The sequence below is a fragment of the Stegodyphus dumicola genome, chromosome 5 (assembly GCF_044657685.1).
Source record: "Stegodyphus dumicola isolate Sdum_Otavi_A_Nest chromosome 5, ASM4465768v1".
NCBI classification, from domain to species: domain Eukaryota; kingdom Metazoa; phylum Arthropoda; class Arachnida; order Araneae; family Eresidae; genus Stegodyphus; species Stegodyphus dumicola.
This window is the reverse complement of record NC_140772.1, coordinates 21,449,111-21,476,733: the sequence shown is the minus strand read 5'-3', so window position 1 is coordinate 21,476,733 and position 27,623 is coordinate 21,449,111. Positions and strand designations below refer to the sequence as shown.

Genomic DNA, 27,623 nt, shown 5'->3' with positions numbered 1-27,623 from the left:
CTAAGTCGCGCATTCGAGACATGAAAAACACAAGTTAAATTTCGTGAATCGGCCCAGTAGAACAGGGTGATATAGAGAACTGTCCTATTTTTTTTATTTTTACTTCCTTGTACGAAGTAAAAAGGAAGTATTGCAATCGCGAAAAGTTTCAGGCAGCACATTTCAACGAAAATATCCACTTTGACCGCTATCGAATGCGATTTAACGATGACTTTGCATGATATCTATACGTAAGGACAGAATAAAATACTCTTTTCCTTCCCCCCCCCCAAAAAAAAAAAACTGCTCTAAAATTAATTTGGAAGAGAATTTTTCGTGGCGTCTGTACGAACGTATGTACGTACATACGTATCTCGCATAACTCCAAAACGAGTAGCCTCAGAACGTTGAAATTTTGTATATAGGACTGCTATAACATGTAGATGTGCACCTCGTATTTTGGTTGCAATCGGCTACACCAAACGTATATAAATATATTTATATATATATCCCCTCTGTTACCCGGCTCAGTGATCTCAGTTTCTTTACTCTTATATGTTTGTAAATTGTACATTTTTTGCTTTAAAAATGATTGAATTATGTTTTTATCTTCCGGTTAAGGATTTTATGTCTTTAGTAAATCTGTGTGCAATATTTTTAGAATTATCAGCAATTTTAAAGTTGTTTAATTGCCGCTAAGCCTTTTTTTAATGGCGGCCATTGATGTTTACATTGGAACAGGAGACTAGTGGATTTGTTGCCAATCTAGAGAAGCTTAGCTTCGCAAAAACAAAGATAACGCCTTCATTTATTATAGTCAATTAAATCATGCTTAATTCTTTCTGGAATTTTTTCGAGGAAACAAGTGTTTGAGATTTACTTCGTAATTTTTAATATAGATATTTTGAGTTTTTATGTATTTTTGCCTTCTCGCGAAGTGAGAACTGAATTAATTAAATGAGAAATACTCAATCGTCTGTGAAAAACTGTTTCTTTTTTGTTTTGTTTGCTTCATTTCCTTTATACATCGTTTTAGCTTTATTATAGTATTTGAATAGAACATGTGGCAACGATTAGATAATTCTATTCTTTAAATGATATAAATTTTGTGCGTTATGAGTTATAATATGAACGAAATATATAAGTTAACTGTTATATAATTATTAATACTGTTAAGTGAATCTAGCGCCAGAGTGTCGCTATCGTAAACAAGTACTAGAGCGAATTTTAAAGAATGCTATTCTATTGTGGTTTATGCGCTGTCGGCGAAGTAGATTTAATTCAATCCAATAAGTTTAAATGAAATGATTTAATTCAATCCAATAAGTTTAAAAGAAAAAATGCGTATAATTTAATATTACAATACAAGGAAGTCATCTGGTGTACACATCAGATTTTTTTGTTTTTGTTTCTGTGCACTGTACCTAACATGATCATAATAAACCTGTTTCATTTGCTCATATTATTAGTTTCTTCTTAGTTTATTTATTCAATTATGGATCACGATTTAATGAATAACTCGTTGACTTCTAAATCGAAATTCATTAATTTTTTCAACATATTGTAAACAGTTTGTTTTCTTATTTATAACTATCCAGTAACTGAGATCTGCAATTTGTTCTAAATTATAGCATCCATTTGACGAAAAATTCTCCGCTATTCCGTATACAAAAATCTTTTTTTAAGTATATCAAACATGCTAAAAAATACTAATTTGGCAAAAAAGTACAAAAAGTAATGCAAAAGTGACGTCATTAAATATTTTTCATTATCCTATTTTATCATGATGCTGCCATTGGTCAAAAGTGATCTACTCTGACATCATGATAAATATTTTCAAAAAATTACAAAAAATAGAAAATACGTTTATGGTGCATTTCGAAAATTTGGGGGGTTTACTTTATATCTCTTTTCCATTGCCTAATCCAGGAGATACAGTAATAAAAGTGGTTTACTTTTGAGCTTCCGCATTGAATATTTCTCTCGGTTCATTATTTGAATTAAATTAATGCATGTTTTAAAATAAATATCTTTAAGAATATTTTTTTAATAATTTTTGTACACATTGAATAAAGCGTTTCATTTCATGTTGTAAATATAATTTCTAATTATGAGATATGAAATTATACAATATAATTGACTTTTATCTATGGATATTATAGGTTTAGTGTTAAAATATAATATGAAAAATTGGTACTTTTCCGTTTCGCCGGCGCAAATCTCGCCAAGCAGACTTTATTGGCGACAACATACAGTATACACGTAAAAAATGTTAAGAAATGTTAGTTCTAAGAATTTTTTATTTTGAAGGCGTAAACATTTAATATCGTTTAAAACTTTGTAAAATGCTAATAAATAAAGACAATAAATTTGTAAAAGGATTTTAATTTAAGAATTTACTATGTTTTCATGGTTCAACATCCTGTATTGGAATGGAAGAATTATTTCAATTCGTACGAATAGCTTACTCAGAAATTCTGCAAAACCGCAGTGCTTTACTTCGCTAGTGCATTGTCATCAGAATGGATGAATTTAAGCCTTGACTTTTACTTTTCTATATTTTCGCCTTCGGGTGAGCGGTGTGATTGCATCCTAATTGACTTAATGATCGCTAATTGCCTTAGGGCATAAAATTGAACTAGCTGCTGATAAAAATTGTATGTAATTATATGCCAGTATTGAAAGAAACAATCAATCTGATAAGAAATGGCTGCGATTTGTTTTGAAAATGAGGCGTGAAAGGTTACCAACGAGAATATTCCGTTTGGCATCAGTTGTACCATTATTGGCGATTTTATCGCCTGCGCAGGCAAAACGGAAAAGTACCGAAAAATTAAAATATAAATAAAAAGCGTCGAGAAAAAAGCCTTTCCCACGTACTTATTATAAATTCCTTTTTTTTAAAATCAAGAGAGTTGATTGAAGTTTAAATTCTGTTCAAAGTTATTAATGCATTATTTATTAATGAAAAAAATAAAAAAGATTTTAGAATAATTTTGGTATTTCCTTTAACATAAAAGACTTGAGGAAACTCTCTATGACAAAAGTTAGAAAATCCTTTAGAAATCGCAATTGAAGGTTTTGTTTTTATAAATATTTCTTGAAATTAGAAATTCTTTTTGAAGACGGTAGTTTGTTCTTTTTGTTTTAATATAGTTATTATCACTATTACATTTTATTATTCTACAATATAATGGTTATTACGTTACTAAACTTTATTATAAGACTTACTACCTTAATTAATTTTACTGTAGTTAATAGTATTAACTTCCTGTTTAATTATTATTTTAATATTTTAGATGACAAATTTTATTCTAATCGCTTAATGTTTTTCCCGCATTTAATTTAAAGAGATTACAAACTTTTGTCATCTTTTCCTCCATAAAAAGCATATGTTTTTAAAGTTCAGAGGTATTTTAACAATATTTTGTGATTTATAAACGATATTATGATGAAAATTTGAAACCGGAGAGAAATATTCCCTTTTCTTACAATCAAATAACAAAATGTACACAAATGACCATATGGCAAAGATTCACCTTTACCTTTTTGCATGAATCTTCAATTACCTTCAAGATACTATCGATTTGATCTACGGAAAGAGCAGATGTATCTGCGTTTGGAACAGGAGATGGAGTCGGCCGACCAGATGTTTCCGGAGATCTCTCAATAGAACCTAAAATAAAGAAACAAACATTTCTTATTGCCAATTTGAGGAATATAATATGACGTTGCGCTTTGAATCGTATGTAAGGAAAATATGATTTAGCGTCTGAAATCATAAATGAAAATGAGAAATATATACTTTAATATTTTAGAATGCCATTAAAGCGTATTACACTTTTTAAAACAACAACTAAACCCATTTATTAATTATATTTTTACAATTTATTAATAACAAATACTTTCAGACCAAGAGAAAAAATTCTTAAAATTTTGTGTTCTAATGTAATTAAACATTAGAACTCTAGAAAATAAATATTATATACCTATATGATACGAAATTCTCAAAATAAAAAACGTGAACAAATGATTCTAAATTTTTTAAGACTAAATTGAGCTCAGATAAAGTACTTTATTTTTTAATCTCTTAAATTTCATTGCAGTATTCGGCGAATTTATTGAACAGAAAGGAAAAAAAGCTACTGTAGAATCATGCAATATATAATAATTTTTAATAATTTTATAATTGAACTAATGTTGCGTGCTTACGGGTTCGTTACGAAATGAATGCACAAGTCCGACGAAAAAGGAAAAAAATATTATTATCACAACAAATAATGCTTAAATGTCCTCAGATATTTGTGCAGTATTACAAAATCTCACAGTAGTTATCTTTTAAATACTCAAACGTTCAAAAGAACTTAATTCAAAACAGCTAAAGAAAGCTAATCCGCGAATTCGCTACAATCAACAAGAGCAGTTTTTCTAAACAACAACAAACTAAGTAACTACAATGAACTGAGAGGTTTTCCTCCTTTTATAAGATTTTAAAATCGCGCGCGAGAATTTTCTAGTACTTTCTCGAAATCAAAAAGAGATACAGGTGTTGGACAAAAATATGGAAACACCTTTAAAAAAACATGTTTCTTTGCTTAATATGGTGTAGGAAACCCGTTGGCATCCAAAACAGCTTGCAGTCTTCTCGGAATGGATAAATACAGTTCCTGTATGTTTGCCAAGGGAATATTATACCATTCTTCCTTCAACATAGGAAATATAATTAAAACGGTGGCAAGTTCAGATAACGATGTTGGCAGTGGATAACGAGAACGCACTTTCTGTTCCAATGTAGACCACAAAGGTTCAATAATATTCAGGTCTGGCGACTGTGGTGGCCAGGGGAGATGGGACAACTCATCCTCGTGCTCAGAAAACCAGTCCTGGACAATGTGAGCTGTGTGAACAGGGGCTCTGTCGTCTTGGAAGACATCATCACCATCGGGGAACAAAGTTCGTACCATGGGATGAACTTGATCGGCCAAAACGTTCACATAAGTCTTGGCAGTCATGTGCCCTGACACAGTTATCATGGGGCTAGCAGAGAACCACGATATGGCTGCCCAAACCATAACAGAACACCCGCCATGTTTCACTCTTGGCAACAAGCAGTCTGTATTATAGGCTTGAGATGGCGTTTTCCAGAACGTAAACTCGGCCAGAAGTGGGAAACAATGTGAAAGAAGACTCGTCAGACCATATTACTCGCTTCCACTGCTCTATAGTCCAGGCTTAATGACTTAAACACCACCTTTTCCTGTTACGGGCATTAGCATCACTGATGAGTGGCTTCTCAATTGCAGCACGGTCAGCAATTCCCTGTTTACGAAGCTCCCTTCTAATTGTTTTGGTACTCACAGGGTTCGGTAACACAACATTCATTTCAGCAGTAACTTTTGCAGCTGTGGTCTTCTTATTTTTCGTCACAATTGCCCTTAATGATCGTCTGTCACGATCACTCAGGACACACTTTCGTCCGCGCTGTGTTTTAGCAGATGATGTTTTTCCGCTTTTCAAATATGCGGAATAAATCTTCGATACAGTACCTCTTGAAACACTAAACACCTCGGCTACCTTGCTTACGGAAGCACCTACCATACGTGCTCCAACAATTTGCCCACGTTCGAAGTCTGTTAACTCTGACATAATGCAATGACAACCTCACATAACAGTACTCCGAAAACAACTGAACTGTTTAGCACATTTACGAAGTTGTATAGGCGGCGTCAGTAGTCAAAAACGCCAGCGCCACCTACATATTTCATTAAAATCAATCTTTCTTTTCAAACATGCATTTCACAAGGTGTTTCCATATTTTTGTCCATCCACTGTATTTATTAAATGTTACATGCACGCGCTCTTGTATTTTCAATTTTCCGGCTTAGCTTTCTTTTAATATTCGTCACGCGCTGCACTGCGCAGGAAATAAAACCATTTAATTTACAATATAAGCTATTTAAATATTAAATCCGTAACAATATTGCACTTCTATTTGAATCATTCAACGCAAAAAGACTGAAATTATATTAATAAAACAACTTCAGAAACATGCAAAATTATTAAAATTATTATCAATTATCAAAATAGTGCACTAAAATCTCATATTTGCCACTAAATGTGATTAAAGAATAATATCCCGCATAAAGTTATTTTTATGCTTCCAAAGCTCATAATAACACAGCATACATCATTGAATCCCAAGATTATGAAAACTTAGACATGATTAATTTTTGTCTCATTCTCATTACAAAAAATGAAAAATAATGGCAGGCTTATTTCTCTAGTAAGCAGTTTAATGAATTTCAAAATACTAGTTAAATGGTGGAACTTGGCACTAAATTATGACACTAGAACACCTGATATAGAACAAAACTTTATATTTAGTATTTATTCCCAGAAAAAGCTTTATGACACTCATTCAGATATCTTCACAAGAGAAACAATCAAATTTTGAAGTGATTCTCAGATAAGAATAAAAATAGGTTTGTCGTCAGATGATATTTACCAAGGCCATAATAGACCTTGAAATTTTACTATCTCCCATTAAGACTGAAAACTTGAAATTTCAATACGATTTTATAATTGATAATTTTATAGCTACTATAACATAGGAAATATAATTAAAAAAGTTCTTCTCTTTTTACTTCCTTGTACGAAGTAAAAAGGAAGTATTGTAATCGCGGAAAGTTTCAGGCAGCATATTTCAACGAAAATATCCATGTCGACCGCTATCGAATGCAATTTAACGATGTTTTTGCGTGATATCTGTACGTAAGGACAGAATACAAAAGGACTCTTTTCAAAAAAAAAAAAAAAAAAAAAAAAAATGCTTTAAAATGAATTCTGAAGAGAATTTTTCGTAGCGTTTGTACGAACGTATGTACGTACTTGCGTACGTACGTATCTCGCATAACTCAAAAACGAGTAGTCTCAGAACGTTGAAATTTTGTATATAGGACTGCTATAACATGTAGATGTGCACCTCGTATTTTGGTTGCAATCGGCCCCACCAAACCTATATAAATATATTTATTTATATATCCTCTCTGTCACCCGGCTCAGTGATCTCAGTTTCTTTACTCTTATATGTTTGTAAATTGTACATTTTTTGCTTTAAAAATGATTGAATTATGTTGTTAAGGTTTTTATGCCTTTAGTAAATCTGTATGCGATATTTTTAGAATTATCAACAATTTTAAAGTTGTTTAAGTGCTGCTAAGCCTTTTTTTTATGGCGGCCATTGATTGTTTACATTTGAAACAGGAGACTAGTGGATTGGTTGCCAATCTAGAGAAACTTAGCTTCGCAACAACAAAGATAACGCCTTCATTTATTATTGCCAATTAAATCATACTTAATCCTTTCTTCAATTTTTTCGAGGAAATAAGTGTTTAAGATTTACTTCGTAATTTTTAATATAGATATTTTGACTTTTTATGTATTTTTGTCATCTCGCGAAGTGAGAACTGAATTAATTGAATGAGAAATACTCAATCGTCTTTGAAAAACTGTTTCTTTTTTGTTTTGTTTGCTTAATTTCTTTTATACATCGTTCTAGCTTTATTATAGTATTTGAATAGAACATGTGGCAACGAATAGATAATTCTATTCTTTAAATGATATAATTTTTTTGCATTATGAGTTATAATATGAACGAAATATGATACTGTTAAGTGAATCTAGCGCCAGAGTGTCGCTATGGTAAACCAATACTAGAGTGAATTTTAAAGAATGCATTTATTCTATTGTGGTTTACGCGTTGTCGGCGAAGTAGATTTAATTGAATACAATAAGTTTAAATGAAATGCAAGAAAAAAATGTGTATAATTTAATATTCCGTACAAGGAAGTCATGTGGTGTACACATCAGATTTTTTGAATTTAGAAAATCAACGTTTTTTCTCTGTAGGTTTAATGTACAGCATCCGAATTTGACATTTACTCCTTTCACAAAAGTGTTTGCAGTTTCATGCGTTCCAGTACTAATTAAGTTTTAGTCCAATACTAATGAATTGGATACCAATTAATTACAGACACATTATACAATTTCTTATACTTTTACAAGAAAAAAAAAAGGAAGGTGACGTAATTTTACATAGACAAAATGCAGCTTCTTACTGGATTGTGCCGTTTTGAGCAAAGTGCCCCCTTCCTTGCACCAAATAGGAGAGGGAACTATGAGTTTTCCAATCATGTCCTCCGAGATAACAGAGTCTCCAGGTGGGGGAGGACATACCAAAGATTCAATGTAATCGTCTGTGGTAGTTCTCATCGCACTAGCCAGATCTGGAGGCTCAGTCCTCGATGATCTCATCATCATACAAAGAGATTGCTCCTCTTGTAAGATGCTTTCGATGTACATCATATCCAAATCGCTGACGATGGCACCATTGATCACCATGATCTCGTCTCCTTTCATTAAACCTTAACAAAAAGATGTTCCATATTAGAACAAAAACGCTATAATTTAAAGTTATTCATTTTAGATGAGAAGCTAAAGGGTGTAATAAATTTCTCCTACTTGATGATGAAGAAAAATAAAAGACAGAATAGTTTAAAATAATATAAATACGAGTGAGGAAATTTTATGAATTTGGAAGAAAGGTATCAGAAATGTCAGTTTTGGGTTGTTTGGCTGAAAAACCCCCAAAGCAACCTTTTACTAGAGTCAAGTAGATCACAGTCATAGAAATATTTCTCGAAGCAAAGAAACGACAGAATCTGTGATACTTTCACTATAAACTGGACAAGAATAACAAACAGACCATTTTGGTTGTCAGGGCTTGCGTTTCTCTTGATTTGCTTTGCAAACATGAATGGTTCTGCATAGGAACAGGGAGCTTACTCAAGCTATGTTCAAGAAAGTGTGAAGTAGACAACACAAGCAGAAAGGGTATACGAAAACTTTGAATTAGTATACAAATGCCTAGCACTAAGACTGGCCTTTATTTAAAGAAAGGTACGTATGTAGTACGTCGAGCTGCTGAAACTACGATACGTCTGCAAATATCAAGAGGGCTAAACCTCTGGCCTTAAAGGCAACCAGCAACCGAGTGAAAACTCGTAAAACTACAGTGCTTGCTTCCTAAAACTCCTTCTCTTTCTCTCGCTTGGCAAAAAGCCACAACTTAAGTACTTGGGCGTTAGCAAGACAATTTGCATAAACAAGTTAAAGCATTTAATTCTGGCCGGAAGTAGAAAATAAGAAGTGATAGTACAGTTTTAAAATAAAATAAACGTTAGTAGAACTTAGGATCCTTACGTGGTTACATCAAATGAGTTTAGATCAGCTATTGGTTCACTTCTATTTCATATATCCACGAGAAATCTTTTGCAATACATATAACTCTATTTCCACTTATGAAATTTTAAATATTAAAATCTTTTGCAATACATATAACTCTATTTCCACTTATGAAATTTTAAATACTTAGTGCCTAAGGGATTAGCGCTCACAGAAGGTGGTTATTCAATTTCTTTCTAGAGAAATGATTAAAATTTCAGTACACAAAGACAGACTTAAAAGAATCTTTCTTAACACATGACTGCAACGTTTCATTCAGGAAACCAGCAAGGGCGCTTTGACTTCAGAATCCATATTATTTTGAAATTTTGCATCTTTGAAGAGAACATTGCTTTTGATATTTAATATAGTTTTGAAAAGATCTCTAAGAAAGAAAAAGAAAGTGCTTGCAGCTTTATGCTTTGTTGTCACACTGCGAGAAAGATCGAGAAATTATGCAAGGGCTACAGGAAATGCCCATATCGGAAGCCATTCCTGATATCTCTATGGTGCATTTACGCAGCCTTTGAAACATGATGACCGTTGGTTTTAGTAAATTCTTTGGAAGGCAATGAATTTGAAACTATATAAACGAGTTCATACGCAGAGCTAGGCTGGAACTGAAATAAAGTAGGGAATGACAGACATTATAAACATAGCAGTTAATATTCTATTTTGACTCTTCCAATCTATTTTAAGAATGAAAGGGAAAAGTTAAAAAATAACAATGTGATTCCCGAAATATTCACTAATTAGCGAATATATATATATATATAATCATGATACAATAAAAATAATTTAATTAAATTATTAATTAAAATAATTGTTAATTAATTATTAAAATAATTAAATCAGTAAAAGTCATTAGCTTACTAACAGGAAAAATATTTAATATAAATCAAAACTGAAGCAAAAACAAACAACATAATAAAGTAATATACGGTTGAAAGCGTTTTGGTCTTTTCCAAAGAGCAGCATGAAAACTTCCGACAACTTTCTGCGAAAGAGAGTTTTCAATTGATTTCAGTGTTTCTCCTCTTGACGAAGTAGCATTGAAGTTGATTGAATTACTCTTCTATTATGTTCTTTTTCTGTAAACTTCATTGAGTTTTTTTAAATTAGGGTATTACTTGTTTAAAAGTTTTAGTTTATCATTGATTAAATTCTTTTTTACATTATGAATTTCAAATTTTGATCTTTGTAAAACTGATTCTAAATTTCTTATTTTATGTATAAATATATCATAAAAGTTAAAAGTGATAGTAAACTTAAAATTTATATTTCAGGTACATCAAAGTAGGGAACAAATGAAAAACATGTAAGGTCAAAACAGTGAAAACAACCATTGCTTAAAAATGAGGAAAACTGATAAACAAAAGTAAAAATCTTGAAAAACATAATTTTACAATTTTCGTGGCATCTTCATGAAAGTGGTTCATGTTTCGAGAGATGTAAAAGTGCAGCCTGATTTTGAAATAACCAATGTGCGTTTTGTAAGGCTAAAAAGGTTTAAACATTAGACAAATTTAAAAAAAAATCTTAAATTAGAAAAACGTAAATTAAATAGTTTTGCACATTCCGTACTGACCCTTGACTAGAATTTTTGAGATTAGGCACCTAATGTACAATTTAATAAAAAGCTTTTCTAATTTAAGATTTATAAAATTTAAGATGGCCACATTGAACTACGCTGCATGAAGATATGCATCATTTTTCTCATTCTGGCTGGCTGCTTTAAAAATTTAGAACATAAATATCACACGTATTATGCATGTTCACTTAATTTTATTCTGAGAAGAAAATTTGTAAACGCTCAGTTAAGTATCGTATTTTAATTGTAATACGAATTTTGAAAGTCGTTTTATTAATGTATAATTGTTTCTAATTAAAACTTTTTTAACAAAATTATTATAAACTGTAGAATTTGTTCTTTACGTAGTAACAGGTTGATTTTATGATGTATGTTTTGATAATTTTGAATGGAATTCGGAATTCTTTTTGCATCATGTATTCCATAAGCGCTTGTACTCAGGAATTAAGATATTGAGATTTCTTTTTAAATTATCTCTCACTCGATTCTGAAATAATTATTTAAGCCAGAGAGAAGATTTTAAAATACATTGAGAAGGTTCATATTGTATACATTTTGTTTCATAAATAGGTATTCATTTAGGTTGTAGGGTTTATATTTATTTTAACTAACATTTATTTTAAGTTTAAACTATCTTTCCTGTTAAGCCTTACTTTCCCCTGGAACTGCCAATGCCAGAGTATGTAAATTTTAGTAGAACGCGCAAGGATTCAAATTGTCAGCGGAAGTATTCTGAGTTAAATAGAAAGGAAAAGAGTTCGAAGGTGTGCTTTCTTGCTTCACGAGTGTGGAGGTGGCTAGTTAGAAATTGAAGAACCACGCGTTTCGGCCTGTATGCTTGCCTCGGCAAATTGTTAATCTTTTCAGAGTTTGCTGAATTATCAGCGGTATTTTAGAACGCGGTGAGGTTAGTTACGTTTAGAGAGCCTCGTAGTTAGTCACTTGTTAGTATCTCTTTGCAGTTCCTTATTTTTATTTTACCGCCGGGTCGGCGTAGTTTGTGAGCGTCAAGAGCACGCATTTGTAATTTCTAAAGTTGAATAAAAAGGGATTTAAACCCTTCTCAAGACTCTGTCTAATTTCCAGCTCTCAGCAGTCACCACTTTGTTGCATGCAGGTTGGAAGCGCGCAACTTTACAAGGTATTGCCCTGAAAACTCGCAGAAACTAAATATATGTAATGATATTAAAACTTTATGTGCTAGTGTTCATAAAGTGTGCCATTAATGACTCAAATTCGTAACGAAGCGCATTGAAAATAACATATTGAAAAGTATTATATCATTTAAGACGTAACTTTATAAATAATGTTTCTTACTTAATAATAGCATTTAGCTAGGATGTAAATTAAAAGTTTTCATAATTTTCTAGAAACTTGTCAAAGTCATACCTTGTTGATAAGCAACGCTACCCTCTTCTACTCTGCTGACGTAGACGCAGAGCTCGTCTTGGTGATCTACATTTTCTACCAGCTCTGCCTCTACGCTGAAACCGAATAACTGCTCGAGACTTTGGCGACCAAGTTCCACCTGATACAGCACTTTAGGACACACTTCAAGCACTTCGTATTGCTGTAGAGATAAAACAGATATTTTTAAAGACTTTCAAGGAAGGAAGGAGGAAAGCTTAAAATAATTTTTTATAACAATTCTTTTACGAAATATATAAGTTGGGGGAGTATGGTATTAATAGATGGGAGTTAATAGATATAATGGCATTAATAGATGGGAGTTGGGGGAGTTAATGGTATTAATAGATATAATGAACATCACATTTATTAACTAACTCATCAATCTCTCAGGAAAACGAAATATCACACATTTCAATAATACACATTTACTTTGAAGATACAGAACTATGTAGATACTGCAGGAAAAAAAAACAAAGTTAAAAACCATTAATCATCGTTTCAAGAAAGTGCTATTAATACATCGGGATTACGGGTTTATTTATCAATATTTATGCTTAAAGGCTATTTTATGATTCATTCCATGTTGCAGTTAGAATAAATCCATTGCAATGTAAATGGGTGAACATAACATAAATTTCAGTGGAATTAAATATCGCTTCTGCAACTCTTTTTACTTCCTTGTACGAAGTAAAAAGGAAGTACTGTAATCGCGAAAAGTTTTAGGCAGCATATTTCAACGAAAATATCCATTTTGACCGCTATCGAATGCAATTTAACGATGTTTTTGCGTGATATCTGTACGTAAGGACAGAATAAAAGACTGGTTTCCTCCAAAAAAATTATAAAACTGCTTTAAAATTATATCTGAAGAGAATTTTTCGTGTACATACGTTCGTACAGACGCCACGAAATTAGTTACGAGTAGCCTCAGAACGTTGAAATTTTGTATATAGGACTGCTATAACATGTAGATGTGCGCCTCGTAATTTGGCTGCAATCGGCCGCACCAAACGTATATAAATATATTTATGTATATATCCCCTCTGTTACCCGGCTCAGTGATCTCAGTTTCTTTACTCTTATATGTTTGTAAATTGTACATTTTTTGCTTAAAAAATGATTGAATTATGTTGTTTTTATCTTCAGGTTAAGAATTTTACACCCTTTAGTAAATCTGTATGCAATATTTTTAGAAATTATCATCAATTTTAAAGTTGTCTAAGTGCCGCTAAGCCTTTTTTTGAGGGCGGCCATTGATTGCTTACATTTGAAACAGCAAAGTAGTGGATTTGTTGCCAATCTAGAGAAACTTACCTTCCCAACAACAAAGAAAACGCCTTCATTTATTATTGCCAATTAAATCATACTTAATCCTTTCTGGAATTCTTTCGAGGAAATAAGTGTTTAAGATTTACTTCGTAATTTTTAATATAGATATTTTGAGTTTTTATGTATTTTTGCCTTGTCGCGAAGTGAGAACTGAATTAATTGAATGCGAAATACACAATCTCGGTTGTGAAAAAGAATTAATTATTTCTTAATCAATTTGAATTAATTCACGCAATACGGAAAATTGTGCATGAAGCAGATAAAAAATACCATTATGGTGTGATTAAGAAATGAACAGTGAAAAGCAATAATTTGTAAGAGTTTAAAAAGCAAGTATTTAAAATAAAAACGACTAAAAGAGCAATAATGACTTATTTGTAAATATTTCTAAAACAAAGATTTAGTGGATAGTTATTAAATCAATATATAGTATATTCTGAATCGAAGTGATAAAAAATGATACTTTTGCTAAACTAGATTACAAAAATAAGCATTTTTTATTTTAGATAACCAAAAATTATCAAAATTATTGTTTTTGAATTACTATTTACATATCGTTGAATATTTGACCCTTAAATACCATTGAATATTTATTAATTCAATAAAATTCTATATTAATTGAATGCCTGAAAAAAAGAGTGTAAATTTCAAAAAGACTTTCTTAGTGTTGCGTAAAATTTGTAAAGCAAGTATGTAAAATTTATTTAAACAGTTTATACATTCAGATTTCAAAAGTAGTAATCATTATGATTTTAAAAGGCAACAGAAAAGGAAACAATTTAAAAAAATTATTTAAAAACACAAGCATGTGTAAAACAATAATCTTTATAAATAATTGTAGAAGAAGTATGAAGGTAAATATTTAAAAAAATGTTTTAAAAAATTAAAGAAAAACATATATATTCATTTATAAAAGCAGGATGACATGTTCTAACTCATTTTTTATTTTAAATGTGCACTAAATATAAGCAAAGAAGTCTAAAAGAAAGACTAAGAATTATTTATAAAGGTTGTAAAGTTTTTCAAAAAATACTTAATTTCATATAAAACTTTATAAATCGATTGTAAAACGTACATTAATGAGATTTTCTATGACTTCTGTTCTCGGAGGAACAAAATACTCGTCCACATCTTTCCGCTTCTTTGCTCGAAGGAAATGATCATTGGGAGACAACTGCTTTTTGGCGCATGCGCTCCATAGTACTTCCTCTACACTCATATTATCTCTAACATTCAAAGATGTGGTGGATACAGTCTGGAAAAAGAGAAGGAAAAATGACTAACACTTGCAATAGATTATTGAAAATTCAGAAAAGTTTTGAATCAATCAATAATTCCTTCAAATTAGAAATGAAATACTGTAAATAAACGTCACGAAAACGGTATTTATGTGCTTAAGAATAACTTTTCATTACTATATTTTAACGAAAATTATTACTTTAAGATATCGATATTCTAAAACAACATTATTATTCTAAATCATACTATTATTTTTACCGTTGCCATTCTAGTCTACATAAAGTTGTAGAAACAAAAAGATTACGTAGCGTCTTTAGAAGTTACAGCATTAAATATAACGATTTTAACCTAGGAACCAGTTACTAAATAACAGATAAAAGAAATATTTGTTATTTTCTTATTCCTGAGTAATTAGTTTTCTTCTGAATAGACAATTTTCTATGCATAGTTTCAAGAATTCTTATTATGTTTCTACTAACGAAGTCGTTCAAGCAGGTAGCTCAGTCGAGCATTATTTTATTAATTAAATACCTTATTTCAAGTATGAAAATTATATGACTAACATATATTCTGAAAAGGTATTAGTTTTAATGTTTTAAGTCATTTAAATATTGAATTTTTCAGTTTTAAACAACATTAAATATTTAATTTCTTAGTACTTGAAGTTTTGATTATGACTATTTTTTGTCCTTAGAATTATGCGCAGTAACAAGATCTTAAGAATACTTTAAAATTTTTGTCCTCTAGGTACTATAATAATGCTCTTGGGTTAATTTACATATAATAATAATGCCATTGGACATAACTGGACTCTTGGGCTAATTGTATATCGTATAATAATGCTATTGGACATAATTTTATATCTTAGTTTAACCTAGTACTTTTAGTAATAGATGTGGTGTGGTGTATTTAATTATGACAAAGCACACGAGGGCTATCTGCCTAAGGGGAGGGATGCCTTCGTGGAGGACTTTCTAAGAGAAACTGGCTCGTATACACGTTACACATGGGGAAAACCACGAAAACACCCATGCAGCCAGCCCGTTCGCGAGCTTCTTTAGTAATAGAACCTGATAGGCAGCTAACGTAGTTTGGGTGTGAACACAGAACACCTGTATTCTATTTTTGAGTTTGCCGCCTAGACGGTATAGTTGTTAGTGACGTTGACTGCTGTAGCAATGGGCCTGGGATCGAATCCCAGAAAAGGCAGGGTTGTAACTATCCTTCCCCCTTAGGCAACCTATTAGGCACTTCCATAACAAAATGGCCATTATTCTCGGCCGTTGTAGTGGTGCAAGGCTAATGGCTATTAAATAATGCGCCAGGCCATTAAAAATATCTCAATCTGGCAATTAGAATAAGATACAGCTCTCTGGAATTTATCTGTTGCATTAAATAACAAAAATGTACTAAAAATTGAACAGTTAGAAAGATTCAGAACATTTACGATAACCCTTTCTAAAATCTATCAGGTGACAAATATGCGAAGTCAATTTTACGTGAGATATAAAGTAGCTTTTTCCTAATTTACTACTTTATTAAGTAGCTTTTTCCTGTGAATAGTAATATTAAATAATATAAGTAATTAATATATATTAATAAATAATTTATTAATTACTTATGTAATTATATATTAAGTAAAACGTTATTAGTTATATTTAGACTGAACATCATAGACTGTGTCAATATTTTAAAGTAGAAAAGGTTAAGCAATTAAAAGCAGAATTGAGAATTATTTTTCGTTGATAAATTTCCTGCCATAAAAGATTTGATAATTCGAGTTTTCTGAAAAGATCACTTCATTATTATATGAACAATAAATGACATTTATCATTGCAGAAGCAAAATAATGAAAAATTAAAAGCGTTTAAATAATAGGTGGACTAGACAGTCGTTTTAAAATTCCAGATGCCTGGCTTTAAGCTGATGTTTGGCCCACCAGCGGCCGAGCGGTAAAGACGCTGAACACTGGTAGTTCGGTCTGAGGTTCGAATCCCGCAAGCGGGCTGGCTGCATGGGCGTTTTCGGGATTTTCCCCATGTGTAACGTGTATACGAGCCAGTTTCCCTAAGAAAGTCCTACACGAAGGCATCCCTCCCTTTAGGCAGATAGCCCTCGTGTGCTTCGCCATAATTAAATAATCCAGTACAATCCAATCCAATCCATTAAGTTGATGTTTATATAATTAATATATTTAAAAGAAATTTACTTCTTCTTGCCCTACCAATTAACGTGAAAAATATTTATACCAATTGATTACGACTGAAATAGATATTTCCTGCCATGTACATAAATATAATCTACACGTCTTTGACTGGTTTTTCTCAGAGCTTGCAATTTAATATGTAAAATATTAAATCTTTATACTGTACTCTACTGCACTTCTAAAATAGAATAGAATTCCAGTTATCTGAGATAAACTCTATAGTATATATTTTTAAGTGTCTTAAATTAATTTTATGAGCATGTAAAACATTTACAGCAAACTAGAAAGATTTATCTTTTTTAAATTAATGTAGTATTTAATAAAGTATATTTATTGCTTTCGGTTTATAATCCCTAAAATATTTCCAGTAGCATGTAAATTTAAACTCTTCTGAGGTTTAATGGAATTCCCTTTTCCCAATTCGAAAAACCACACAGTTTTCCCATATTTCTAATTTTTTCCCTTTTGATTGTAATTGGGATTTTCGATAGTGGAAAAAACTCTTTACTCGAGCGAGAAATTACGTAATTTAGCAAATATTAGAAATGTTTTTATAAATAATCTTACACTTCAGAAATCAGATCTTACACTTCTGGAAAAAAATAAAAAAACGTCCGACACAATGGCTGAGCAGAGGAAAAACATTCAAGGTAAGGAAATTATTTAAAAATAAAATTTCAGATTACCAAGCTTTTCTTTGCATACAAATTAAAGCTTAGTTTTAAAACTAACATTAGGAATAACATGCAGAGAAAACACCTAAACTTGAATCATTAGTCCAAAGGGACAATTTGCCCACTGAATTTAAAAGCCCACTGAATTTAATTATTTAAATTAAAATAATTTGCCCACTGCCAGAAGGACTGTTAATTTCGTTTTGGCATTTTGCGTTGGTTCATTGTAATTGTCGGTCACTTTTCAAATTGTTGCCACCAAACATTGGAGCTCTATATTATCTTTAAAGAAATTAAATAATGAAGAATCTGCATAAATGTATGTAATAATAAAGTTCCATAGTCAAGAATACACTTAAAATTCTAACTGTATGTTCTTTTTATTTTTAATGGCGACGTTCTCTTATTTGAAAGTACGTGGAATTAAATTCACAGCCCCGTAGCCAAGTTGTTTTTCCCGCCTTTTCTACACGTGCAGTTATAGAATGTTCTGGAGATATTTAAAGCGAACTGGAATGGCTGACCAGGCTGACGTCATTTCTTGGAAGCTCCGCCTTTCCAGAGGCTATAAAAGGACTCGCAAAAGAATATCGGGGTCTTTTCTTTGATGTAACGATGCAGTAAACATCATACAAAAATTTATTAGTAATTCTTTTTATTTACTCCGGAGTTCTTAATTTTTGTAACTGCTATTTTCTCCTGAAATATAATAAATGGATCCTGATTTTAAAACTTATCGTCTGATAATTTAAGCTACGACTACATCTATGATTCTTCACCAATCTATTTATTCCGGTCAAAAGCTGGTACATCACATGTATATATGTTTCTCTTATTGTGATAAAATAATAGTACTTAGAAACATCAAATTTTTAATAACGTACTGTGGGAAACGTACGTTGCCTTGCGAATATGGGCATCTAGAAGCCCAAATTTGGAATTTGTTTTATTATATATTTCATATTTTGTAAAACTTTAACGAATTTTTGATTAACAATCTCAACTATTTCAAAGCGAGCAATGACAACACTGTACGACAAAAAAAAAAAAAAAAAAAAAAAAAAAAAAAAAAAAAAATTTATCTCCAGCGCGATAGACTGTGTATCGGAAATTCTAAAGATATGCTCATTTTAAAATTATTTTGCGATATTGCTGTTGAACTGAACTTTATGGTTTAAGCGCGAAGAACATGATATTTAATAAATAAACCTAACACACAAAATATTAAAAAAACGCCCCTTTGGACGTAATTTAAAATCTGAATCTGATTAAAAAATAAATAAACATTTCAGATTTAGTTATTTTTTAATTATTGCATTAGGTTCAGCACCAAGTCATGGGATATATTTTTTTTCTTTTCTTTCGTACTTCGTAACTGTATGCATTCGCAACCCATTTGGTAAAATTCGAAGATCATCACTGGTATTATGCCTTTTAGATATATTTGTCTTTCTTGCTGTCATGATATCCAGTACTTGTTATAATAATTGTATAGCTATCGTATACATCATAGAAATGGTGGAATTAATTACATTTCAAGAGCAAAATTATCTGTTATACTTCGTGCTGCATTTAATGAAACAAAAATTTATAAGCAAATAAAACAAAATTTAATACCCGCTTGGCCTCAGCTGGCCCTGGTAACAACAGTCCTTTTGTGTTTCGGCATTTCTTAAGTAATTCTCGAATATAAATTATTTGGATTGGTTTAGTTTGTTGAGATTATGGCAAAGCCCCACTAGGGCTATCGGTCTAAGGGAAGGGTTGCTTTCGTGGAGTGGTTTTTAAGGGAAACTGGCTCGCACACACATTACACAAGGACAAAACCGCGAAAACGCCCATGCATCCAGTCCGTTTGCGGTATTTAGAACCTCGAACCGAACTATCAGTGTTCAGCGACTTTACCTCTCGGCCATCGATTGGCCTACTGAATAGGGTAGATTTCAGAAAGAAGTATCCACTGAGTGGTCAAAATTGCACAGCATCTGATCAAAGTGCATTTCACTAGAATTTCTGTTTTGATATTTTTACTATTTTCAAAGAAGTAAATGGAAAAAATAATTGAAATTACATAAGTATTGTTCTAGGTTTCGTAGAAAATGAAAATCAAACCATCATCTTATTATAATTTTACTCTTAAACATAGATCTTCATATCTTTAATAAAAATAAGATTTACAACAAGAATTTTATTTAATTAATTATTAACCCAAAATGGAACTTAGTCCTGAATGAGATATTAGTCTAGAATTTTTGCTGCATCACTAAAAACGGCATCTCATTTTTCAAATTGTTGCCACCAAATATCATCGTCCTGTATTATATTTAAAGAAACTGAATAATGAAGAACCTGCATGAATATATATGTTACCGTGAAAACCCGAAATTGGAGAATGTCGACTTTCACCGGAGAATGTCAACATTCACCAAATGCGTTGGTGAAAGATCGAATATTGCATTACATTCTTGTATATTCGGACCCTCATCGGTGTATGTCGGCAATCACAGATATGCTCTGGTGAAAGTCGAAAAGAGAGGTCATAAAGTGCCATAATATTTTAAGTTGTTGCAATAAATAAGATTTGAATCACATAATTTAGTAAGTTTTTTATGACTGTTATTTTATTTTCTCATTTAGAACGTACTGTATAATTAAGTAAGTTTTTAATTTCTATTATTTTCCTTTCTCATTTTGAATGGATTGTGTGTTTTAGGTTCTCATGTTCTTAAGTGCTTATTTCAAGTCTCAAGTGCGTTTATTCGCGACTGAATTACGGAGAAAAAAAATATAATATTGTTATATGTTCAACATTCACCATTAGTACATGGTGAATGTCGACATTGACCGGTGTAAGTCAGAAATAAGAGTATTTGGAAAATATTTCGGACATACACCAAGAGACTATGTGAATGTTGACATTCACCGGTGAAAGTCGACATTCTCCAGATTTCGGTGTTTCACCGTAACATATATACACGTTTCTCGCATTGTAAAGAAAACAACGGTACTTAGAGCCTTCCAATTTTGAATAACGTAGTCCTCCACCCAAACACGAGCACCTGGAAGCCCAAATTTTGAATTTCGAATTTGTTTTATTATCTATTTCATATATTATATAAATCTTTAAGGAATTTTTGATTAACAAACTCAACGACTTCAAAGCAATCAGTGGCAGCAGTGTGTGTGTGTGGGGGGGGAATTGTCTCCAGCGTGCGAGACTATCTATCAAAAAATCTAAACAATGCTGTTTTTAAATATTTTTATGTTGTTTTTATGATTTTATTGTTAAATAAAATTCTATATGGTGTAAGCTCCAAAGACGTGATATTTAATAAAATAACATTAAGTACACACAAAACGTTAATAATAATAATAAAAAAATTGTAAAGCCGTCTTAGCAAGAAAACTGCACATTGATATGATGACTTGAAGTGAAAATAGTGAAAAAAAAAACAGAAAAACACTTATCGCTGCATCGGGAATTTTAAGCGTATACTGCTACGCTGCTTTTAAAATTTTCCTAATTTTTCTGTTGAATTGCATATGGCGTAAGTACGAAAAAAATGGTGTATGCTTAATAATAAAGCTTAAAAAAATAGCAATGAGTGTAACAGCAGACGACTGCATGCTCAGCGAGAGCGTTAAAAACCTTAACAAACCCTTCTGGAAGACCGTTAAAATCTGAAATCCTTCAGAATTCTTTTAAATTATAATTTTTACATTTTAATTGCTACTGAAGTGATGCTGCTGTTCAAAATACGTTACCTGATTATCAGGAATCTGTATCTTGATTGACCTTTCAGGCATAGACGGCAAATCTAAACTGCAACTTGAAGTTGTTGTAAGACTGAGGGACCGTCTGGAAGAAAACGTAAAATTATTAAACTACTTAAAATGAAAGTGCAGATTGAGACATCATAAGCTCTAATTCTGCGTTCAGATGCGCATTTTGTTAAGAATAAACATAATTTTAATGCTTTTTCTAAAAATTTGGTGTTACAAAACTTTGACGATATAATGAAGCATTTTTACTTAGAAGTCTTATTTCAAAATTATATTTTAACATATAAAAATCTATAAAGAAATACTGAATAATGCGGGTTTATGCAAAATTTATAAATATGCTACAAATATAATTATGCTAAACCTGATTCTTTTATTACTATAAGAAGACTATTTAATTAAATATTTAAGTTTTAATTCTTCATTAGAGATATATTTCTCATTCAATCAATTCAGTACTCACTTCGCGGCAAAGCAAAAATACATAAAAACTCAGAAAATTTTCCTTAAAAATTATAAAATACAGAAAAACATAAAACATCAAATACAGTTAAAACATTTTTTTTTTTACAGTTAAAATTACAGTTTCTATGGCAAAACAAGCAATTCGTTCTGCGGGCAGGAAGACATATTTTTCGGTGCACAAAATTGAAAAGTTACTTTTGGTTCCACTCGGCAAAAAGACACTAACTTACCACCAGCTGTGTTGGTGTACTGCCTGTTACATGTTGGTGTACTGCCTGTACTGCCTGTTACCAGCATTCGTACTTAATTGGTGGAGCATTCTTTGTCGCTAGGCCTAGCCAAAAATACAGAAGTTGGTGCAGAAACTGACTTAATTCACTATTGTTCTAAGGGTTTCAAATGGAAACAAATGGTGGCATCTTTAGGGTTAATTCGCTTCTTATGCATTTAAATTGTTGGTAATTCTGAAACTATTCGATGCAGAGCGGCTAAAGGCATAAAAAACCTTAACTGGAATATAAGAGTAGCATAATTTGAACACTTCTAAAGCCAAAAATACACAATTTACCAACATGTATGAATAAAAACAATGAGCTCACCGAGCTGGTAACAGAGTGGGTACATATATATACACGTTTGGTGCTCCGATTACAACCGAAAAGGGAGGTGCACAGCTACATGTTATAGCAGTCCCACATACAAATTTGCATCGTTCTGAGACTACTCGTTTTTGAGTTATGCGAGATACATACATACGTACGTACGTATGTACGTACAGATGTCACGAAACAAATCTCTTCTGATTTCGTTTTAAATGAATTCCGTAAGAAAAGAATCCTTTATTCTGACTGTACGCTTAGACGTCACACAAAAACATCGCTCCAGTGGATTCCAGAGCGGTCAAAATGGATGTTCTCTTTGAAATATGATACCCTAAATATTTCGAGATTACAATACTTCCCGTACAAGGAAATAAAGATTAGCTTTTTTTTACTAATGTAAAGATTTGGTTCTTTCTGTTTTAAAAGGCCGTTAAAGGAGATTTACAGAAAGGTTTTTTTATAAATGATTTTCTGAACAGAGTTTCGAATTTTTTATTTGAAAATAAAAAATTATGAACTTTTATATCGTTCTTTGAAGGAAACATGCTTCTTTTCTCAGCAAAGTCTTTTATATTAAGAAGCGGCTGATAATACTTTACCAACCTTCTGTGTTGGTAAACTACAGGGCAAAACTTGCAAAACTATGCCATTAAACCACGTCACAACAGAAATAAAAGAAGAGATACAAATGCTTAAAACTTAAAGAAATGCAAATGCTTAAATATAAATTCTTATATAAGTAATTTTGTTATACCTTCCGCTATTGGATCTGGATAGAGATCTTCTTTTAGTGGCACCTCTACCGGAAAGAAGGTTAGTGAGCAAGGAAGGACTTCGGGCACAGATATAGGCATGGAAAGAGGAAACGGTAAATACACCTAATTTGTTCAAAGTAGCTTTTGTTGCTTTGGATACATGAGTCAATAAACTCTGCAAGAACAAAAGTTAAATTAGTTTGGGATATAGATATTAGTATTAGCTAAATAAAATTTTTCGATGGAGGAAAAGTACTGAAAAAGACAATGAAAAGTAGGTACAAATAAATTTAGACGAATGATATTACAGATAATAACAACTGCATTATTGCAATCTATTGTATTTTGAAAATCTGGAATGTCGTTATATCACTATCTCCAAAAGTCGTTATTTTTTGCAGTTTGTTAACTGCCTATCTGTATAATATCTACAATTCATTTTTTAAATATTATGTATTTCTACATGATCAGATTCATACATTTTCCGAGAGAATGAGAGTTCAAGGTTTCGAGACGACCTTCCTTGTAAGTTCAGTGTCATAGCGAATTTGAGCAGAAAGCGTTTAGAGTTACCCCCATACATTTGTAATGCACATAGTGAAGCCACTTGTTTGACAACGCTAGGCTCAGGATGAGGAAAAATTTGATATAATTTTTCTAAGGCACTGCCCAATATCTTTACGCAAACTAAGGCTTTAGGTGTCAGCCCAAGGGAACATTCAAAATTCAGGGGTTAACTCTTTCAACGACTGAATACTTCCTTAAAGACTCAATGCTTCTTCAACGACTCAATACTTCTTCAACGAACTTTTCTGTGTACTAGAAATTGAGGATTAACTTTGAATTTGTAGATCCTGGATATCCTGGTCAATTTATCTCAGGCATACCAATTGCATTAGTATTGTTATAGTACATGCAAGTTATGTTTTCGTAAGGCTAATTATTGCTGCGATTTAAGAAGGTTAATAAATTAGATCTTAAGCTTTCAACGGTTGGATAAAATAATTAAATAAAAAAAATCTGAAATGTTTCAGATTTTAAATTACGTCCAAAGGGGCGTTTTTTAACATTTTGTGTGTTACCTTTCTTTATTAAATATCATGTTCCTCGCACTTAAACCATAAGATCCAGTGCAACAGCAATATCGCAAAATAGTTTTAAAACGAGCACATCTTTAGAATTTCCGTTTCAGAAACTCACGCGCTGGAGATAAAAATGTTTTTTCTGCACAACGTTGCCATTGCTCGCTTTGAAATCCTTGAGTTTGTTAATCAAAAATTCGTCAAAGTTTTAAAAAATAGGAAATCGATCCTAAAACAAATTTCAAATTTCAAATTTGGTCTTCCACATTCGTTGGAGGATTACGTTATTCAAAATTCGATGACTCTATGTACCGTTGTTTTATCACAATACGAGAAATATACATACATTTATGCAGATTTTTCATTATTTAATTTCTTCAAATATAATGCAGGACTCTAACATTTTGTGGCAACAGTTTGAAAAGTGAACCGACATTTATCCGTCCGACGCAAAATGCCAAAACGAAACTAATAGTCCTTCGGGATTCAAATCCCTTTGGACTAATAATGCCTCTTAGTATGCAAACTTGACTTCAGAATGCTAATACATTTAGCATAAATATGAAATCTTGCATAATTTTTTCCTGTATCTCTATTTAGCATCGAATTTTGCTTCAGCCTGTTAAATTAATTGCTAACTGATGTATGTTGTGTTCATTTATTAAATATATGTATTAATTTTTATTATTTAACTATAATAGGAGGCCATTTTTACAATTCCTTTTTCGTTTCAATATATTATTCTTTAGAGTTTATATTGTGCTCATTTAGATCTTGGTCATAGCAATTATTAATGTAATTACCTACCAGCAAAGGAATCGTTTACGTACATTTGTCTTTCGCTTTCGTAGCTACGATTTGAAACAAATTGCAAAATTTAACCAAAGTTATAACCTCATCTTCTCACACGCTGATTAACTAACTATACTGCACGTGGGGATTAGTTGAATTATGAAGTGGCAGGAACATCTAAATTTTTATAGTTGCTTGAAATCACATGTTTCTGAATAATATTTCCACAGTTTTGCAAAAAGAATAAAGCAATCAGTAATAGATCTTCTTAATTTCAACTGACTTTTCGTAATTTTTAATGTACTTAACGTATCGACACGTAACAGAGCTTTATCCAATCGAATATATCTGAATATTTTGAAAATTCAAATATAAAAGCAATTCTCAAATTTATTTGAGGAAAGTTAGAAATATATATATAGCAACCGAAAACGGAGAGACTGAGAATTTTAAATCTTAGCTATATTAATTTGAAGTATAATTCTAGCTACATTAATCTGAAGTGTAACTTTACGTGACTTAAAGGGAAATTCTCATCTGGATTTTGCGTTTAGAATACTACTATTCATACACTGAAGTGTAAATGCTGTTTTCCAAAGTGCTTGCAGCTAGGTCTATATCAGTTGCCATGGTGACGTATTGACGGATGTAATCTCATAAATGGACAATTTAATGTACCTTTGGGTTAGGAAGTTCTCCATTCTGTAAGGAAGACATGTAACACCGCAAGCGGAACTGTTCACAGTGCAACCGCTCCATGTTCTCCTCCCACTGGCTTATTTGATTGGTCAACGTTTCTCTGCTGTCCGCGTCGGCCACTACGGTAAGCTGCAACTCTGCCATGTGCTTCATTTTAAAGTCCTAGAAAACAATATTAAAAACATATTCAACTAATCATGTAACTTGCTTAGTTGTTAAAATGTATGTTACGGTGAAACACCGAAATCTGGAGAATGTCGACTTTCACCGGTGAATGTCAACATTCACATAGTCTCTTGGTGTATGTCCGAAATATTTTCCAAATACTCTTATTTCTGACTTACACCGGACATTCACCATGTACTAATGGTGAATGTTGAACATATAACAATATTATATTTTCTTCTCCGTAACTCAGTCGCGAATAAACGCACTTGAGACTTGAAATAAGAACTTAAGAACATGAGAACCTGAAACACACAATACATTCAAAATGAGAAAAGAAAATAATAGAAGTTAAAAACTTACTTAATTATACAGTACGTTCTAAATGAGAAAATAAAATGACAGTAATAGAAAACTTACTAAATTATGTCATTCAAATCTTATTTATTGCAACAACTTAAACTATTATGGCACTTTATGACCCCTCTTTTCGACTTTCACCGGAGCATACAGTGGATGGACAAAAATATGGAAACACCTTGTGAAATGCATGTTTGAAAAGAAAGATTGATTTTAATGAAATATGTAGGTCGCGCTAGCGTTTTTGACTACTGACGCCCCCTATACAACTTCGTAAATGTGCTAAACAGTTCAGTTGTTGTCGGAGTACTGTTATGTGAGGTTGTCATTGCATTATGTCAGAGTTAACAGACTTCGAACGTGGGCAAATTGTTGGAGCACGTATGGTAGGTGCTTCTGTAAGCAAGGTAGCCGAGGTGTTTAGTGTTTCAAGAGATACTGTATCGAAGATTTATTCCGCATATTTGAAAAGAGGATAAACATCATCTGCTAAATCACAGCGCAGACGAAAGTGTGTCCTGAGTGATCGTGACAGACGATCATTAAGGGCAATTGTGACGAAAAATAAGAAGACCGCAGCTGCAAAAGTTACTGCTGAAATGAATGTATGTTGTGTTACCGAACCCTGTGAGTACCAAAACAATTAGAAGGGAGCTTCATAAACAGGGAATTGCTGGCCGTTCTGCAATCGAGAAGCCACTCATCAGTGATGCTAATGCCCGTAACAGGAAAAGGTGGTGTTTAAGTCATAAAGCCTGGACTATAGAGCAGTGGAAGCGAGTAATATGGTCTGACGAGTCTTCTTTCACATTGTTTCCCACTTCTGGCCGAGTTTACGTCTGGAGAACGTCTTCTCAAGCTTATAATACAGATTGCTTGTTGCCAAGAGTGAAACATGGCGGGGGTTCTGTTATGGCTTGGGCAGCCATATCGTGGTTCTCTGCTAGCTTCATGATAATTGTGTCAGGGCGCATGACTGCCAAGACTTATGTGAACATTTTGGCCGATGAAGTTCATCCCATGGTACAAACTTTGTTCCCCGATGGTGATGGTGTCTTCCAAGACGACAGAGCCCCTGTTCACACAGCTCATATTGTCCAGGACTGGTTTTCTGAGCACGAGAATGAGTTGTCCCATCTCCCCTGGCCACCACAGTCACCAGACCTAGATATTATCGAACCTTTGTGGTCTACATTGGAACGGAAAGTGC

At 32.2% G+C, this 27,623-nt stretch overlaps 1 protein-coding gene across 4 annotated transcripts in view; it reads right to left on the bottom strand.

Annotated features, from left to right (window-relative positions):
• The window catches only part of LOC118197475 (protein still life, isoform SIF type 1-like), a 325,495-nt gene that overhangs the window by 52,646 nt on the left and 245,226 nt on the right, over window positions 1-27,623 (bottom strand). For 3 of the 4 annotated variants that reach the window (XM_085816492.1, XM_085816495.1, XM_085816493.1), the window contains 7 exons: window positions 25,868-26,050; window positions 23,315-23,490; window positions 21,476-21,569; window positions 14,667-14,846; window positions 12,242-12,422; window positions 8,097-8,402; window positions 3,525-3,655 (listed from right to left, as the gene is read on the bottom strand). In XM_085816492.1, the coding sequence (XP_085672618.1) occupies window positions 3,525-3,655; window positions 8,097-8,402; window positions 12,242-12,422; window positions 14,667-14,846; window positions 21,476-21,569; window positions 23,315-23,490; window positions 25,868-26,050 (1,251 nt within the window). The remainder of the gene's footprint in view (window positions 1-3,524; window positions 3,656-8,096; window positions 8,403-12,241; window positions 12,423-14,666; window positions 14,847-21,475; window positions 21,570-23,314; window positions 23,491-25,867; window positions 26,051-27,623) is intronic. The other variant, XM_085816494.1, reaches the window with a different exon arrangement.